Raw genomic sequence first — 4,052 nt, 5'->3', positions numbered from 1 at the left:
AAATTTAAGTAGCTGATTTTCGATCAAAATAATAAGCCTCTGAAACAATATAGAGTGTTTTGCTGGCACTTGAGAATACCAGACATGACAGAAGAGCTCATGTGAAAATAATGTTCTATGATCTAGTCGGGCAGATGATTAGTCATGCCATTCTTTAGGAGCAACAGCAACAGTTAAAAACAAGCCAGGAGTCAATCAAAACAGAACGGTTATGCCCCGCAAGACGCTTGATAGTATCGACATTCTGAAGTGGAGGGACGGCATTTTTCGTTTGGCAAAGCTGCAGGAAAATTGTAAAGGTACACCAGTACATGTTCTGGTCATCCACCTGTCTTTCCTTGAGGCCAAGCTCTAGGAAAAAATACTGTGAAAAGAGGACGCTGCGAAGACCACTTCCGAAGTCACTAAACCAATCGCCACTGCGAAACCATACAAGATACCGTCATCTACATTGTACGAGAGAACGCAACACCAAGATTGTGCGGGAACCTCAGAAATCACACCTGTTTGTACACTTCATCTTTATCACGTGATCAGACACGCGTCAGGAAAACTCCAGGAGTCATAAAAAACAAAAAAGAAAACGAGAATATGTCTGAAACAGTGCGCTAGACACAAAAAGGACAGGTGTGAAACAAAACAATACCTACATCCGCTCTTCAAGGAACTCTTGGGAAAACGGTAAACCCCTGCACCGAACAATCGAACGCTTGTCTCTGGAACGCATTGAGACTGGAAAGCAGGATCGAGCGGTGACAAAGTGGAGCCAGGAGTCCAGGAGCCTGTCTGAGAAGGACACTGCACCACTGGAAGACCGAATGCTTGCGACGTGATACCAAAGGAACCAGGAGGCGTCGTCGACAAAGCAGGCAGTACAGGAGAGGCCCGTTCCGTCGAATGGCTCCCGTTCAGGCGCGTCACGTCCAGCGCGCCCCGCATTTGACGTCGCCCATAGACGTGCACTGCCACAACATGACCAGACTCCTGCTGTCGCTGACGGCCAACCTCTCCTCCTCGTCGTCGTCACCATCAGTGAACGTGTCCCGGGGTGCAGAGGACGACCTGTGGTTGACCAACGGGTCCTCCACGTCGGGCACGGGTTCTCCTGCCATCGACGACCGGGAGTCGGAGGCGAGCCAGCGCCAGGCTCTGCTCTACATCGTGGTGGTGCTGTTCTTCTACTCCTTCGGCATCGGCTTCATGATGATACGCTACATGCGCCAGGAGGCCAAAGAACAGGAGGAGTGCAAGATGTACCGCAGGTCAGTGCGTTCGAAGGTTCACTCTCACACAAAAAAAAGTTGGAAGTTTTGTGTGTGTGTGTGTGTGTGTGTGTGTGTGTGTGTGTGTGTGTGTGTGTGTGTGTGTGTGTGTGCGTCTTGACTTGTCACGTGTGTCACTTTCTCTGAATATTGAAAAACGTGAACTCTCTTTACAAATCCTCGTGCTTGCTTCTGACAGTCATGTGACCCAAAACAGTTACAAACGCCGTGAACGTTCCAGGCCAGGATTCACCTAAAAGAGTAACGCATAATCTGATTTTTTTTCTTACTAGTCATTCACGGCAGAGCCAGCGTGGAGTCAGCAGTGCAAGTACAGGGATAAGCGCTATGGCCTCGGTATTCATTAACTCGCACACCGCCAGCACTGTTTAGCACAGGCTAATACTAGTGTTGGCTAAATAGTAGTTTTTGACTAAAGCTTGCTAATCTTGTCCTGTGTTGGCTTACGAATGGCAATTGTCGGATAGTGTTGCCACGTGGTCGCTAAATATCAGCCATACAGTAGGCTAGTCCTTCTAATGAAGGCTATGCGCTGCAATGACAACCTTTTAATTGTGTTGCCTTCATTAAATCTCACTCCAATGGTGCTCTCGCATGTACAGTACAGTTCACTGCCGAAGGGAACGTTCGAATCTGCGTATTTCGTATTGCAGGCCACCCAAACACTGGTCGCGCATTGCGCGAGTCTCTCAGGAGGTTTCAGAACCGTCGAACACCTTATTCAAGTGTACACACAGTTACAACCTAAGAAAACATGTCAGCTCCGCCCACGGCCACAGATGTCCCTTCCACAGATAGAATTTGCATAAACTTTTGATCCAATAACGCTTACTCATTTCAATGACGTCAAGCTCCTTTCGAGTTTTTAGATAGGTCACTTAACCATACAGAACCTTATGTTGCTGGTTGTGTTGCTGGTTTTGGGTAGGAAACTTGAACAGCCCAGTAAATTTCATCAAGGATTCTGACATCGTTGCTCATCCAAACTTTATGCACTAACAACGAATTAAACTCTTAGTAATACACGTATTATTCATATTAGCGGATAAAATGTGTTTACGGTTCGGACGGAAACCAGCTGGCACGACGATCTTTCACAGACGATGGGCAGGTGCACTGCAGTTTTGTCTACGGAGCTCACTTTTTTTTAGATTCCAACAGACTATTACTCCCCTCTGATTTTGCTACAGCATGAAATCCTGACATGTCCTGCGCTCGTGTGTTCCTTTTAACAGTGAGCCTGTCTGTAGATAGACAACGTGTGTTGGTTTTGTCTGAAATTTATATTTGTCAAGGCACGCCGCCTGACTAAGCAGGGCTCACTCTTCTTATGCTCCTCTGTCCGCAGATACATCAACGCTGCCCACGAGCAGTACCTGAACGCAACGAACCGAGCAAGGCTGGCCAACCGGCTGGCGTTGCAGGCGCTGAACACCGTCAACGCCATACCGCAGACAACCCACGTCGGTTCCAAGGTGACCTTCGTATGACGACCGGCCAAGGCCTTCTTCTAGACGTCCCAGCGCACGGACAGGACGTCAGCTTCTGCGTTTGGTCTGCAGCACCGCAACGTCGATCTCCGAAAAAAGAACAGATAATGCTCTATTCCCCTGCTGGAACCAGACAAACGATCCTACAGAAGCGTGTTGATAAAGAAGCAGACGGCTTGTTCGCCTGCTGGACTGCTGAACTCTGAAGCATGCGACGTTGCAGGAGTGTATTGTCGATATACATACATGTGGAGTTGTCCACTCAAACGGTCATCCACTGCACCTCCTACTAGCGATGATCAAGCATGCGGAAACATAGGAGAAGGTCCTGGCGGTCCTTTTTGTCAGCTTTTCTGCCTGACCATTCTAAGGTTTCAAAAAGGTCCCCGGAACATCTTCATCATGTTCCCTGTGTCTCGGCGTTCATAACTTATTAATCGTGTTGCGCCAGGACATGTTGAGTTCAATTCATCGCGGAGGGGCTCGTTTGAAGCAAGGAAAAGAGTTCAACCGCGTGAAGCTTCTGTGAAATCTACCAAAGAAGGGTTTACGCTCACCAAGAAGACGGTAACCTCGACGAAAGGGAAGTGATCGTTGGAGACGCTCAGAGCTATACGTCAAGGATTGTGGTTCAGGAACTCAACAACCAGCACACGGAAGACGACCTTCCACTCAACCGATTCCTCCCCAACGCAGTTGCGTGTTGAAGTGAGGAGCTTGTGAAATATATATATTTTGAGTCAGTTTACGCGAAGACTTCGAGGAGGCAGCAGTGTGACCACAAACGCTTGTCCATCTGCCGCAAAGTACGTGCGCGTGGTTTAATGGGACACGAGCGTACAGGGTGGTGACTGTTAGACGACTGTGAAAGTGCGCACCAAGGCAGCTGTACGGACAGTTTTCTGCATGCGATTCTTACCCACTACTCGGTCTTTGCACACTTGAGACCTGACCTCAAAGAAGCCAATCGTACTAGAGGGTATACATATAACGTCTCAGACCAGACTGATTAATAATTGATCTGCGGCATAAGAGATCCCATTGAAGGGTTCAAGTCACATCTCCTGGAGCCGAACTTGTTAAAGTGTTAGCATTACGGGGCACAAGACGGGGTAAACAAAGTGTACAAGTTCACCTAAGGCCCTCTGTGTGAACCCTACTTTATGTACTCGCATGGCACTAGCACCGAGTTGGTCAGCCTTTGACTTGTGCTGGCTAGATGTCGGTTGGTGTATTGGCCAATGCTGGAGTGTAACGTAATCGAAGGTAATTACAGGTA

General features: G+C 48.3%; 1 protein-coding gene across 1 annotated transcript; it reads left to right on the top strand.

Moving 5' to 3' along the window:
* The first annotated feature begins 431 nt into the window (after positions 1-431).
* Positions 432-2,961, top strand: LOC119180774 (uncharacterized). Its single transcript, XM_037431909.2, has 2 exons — positions 432-1,262; positions 2,632-2,961. The coding sequence occupies exons 1-2, from the start codon at positions 898-900 to the stop codon at positions 2,771-2,773; spliced, it is 507 nt and encodes a 168-aa protein (XP_037287806.1). The 5' UTR covers positions 432-897; the 3' UTR covers positions 2,774-2,961.
* The last annotated feature ends 1,091 nt before the right edge of the window (positions 2,962-4,052 follow it).

Source organism: Rhipicephalus microplus, chromosome 10 (genome assembly GCF_043290135.1).
Source record: "Rhipicephalus microplus isolate Deutch F79 chromosome 10, USDA_Rmic, whole genome shotgun sequence".
NCBI classification, from domain to species: domain Eukaryota; kingdom Metazoa; phylum Arthropoda; class Arachnida; order Ixodida; family Ixodidae; genus Rhipicephalus; species Rhipicephalus microplus.
Note: the sequence above shows the minus strand (reverse complement) of the source record. Positions and strands in the feature narration are given on the sequence as shown.

What these genes read in the sequence shown, in the direction of transcription:
- LOC119180774 (XM_037431909.2), top strand. Translation starts at nt 898, where the DNA reads ATGGCTCCCGTTCAGGCGCGTCACGTCCAGCGCGCCCCGCATTTGACG. An exon ending in GAGTGCAAGATGTACCGCAG is followed by an intron (nt 1,263 to 2,631) that starts GTCAGTGCGTTC and finishes CTCTGTCCGCAG; the next exon opens with ATACATCAACGCTGCCCACG.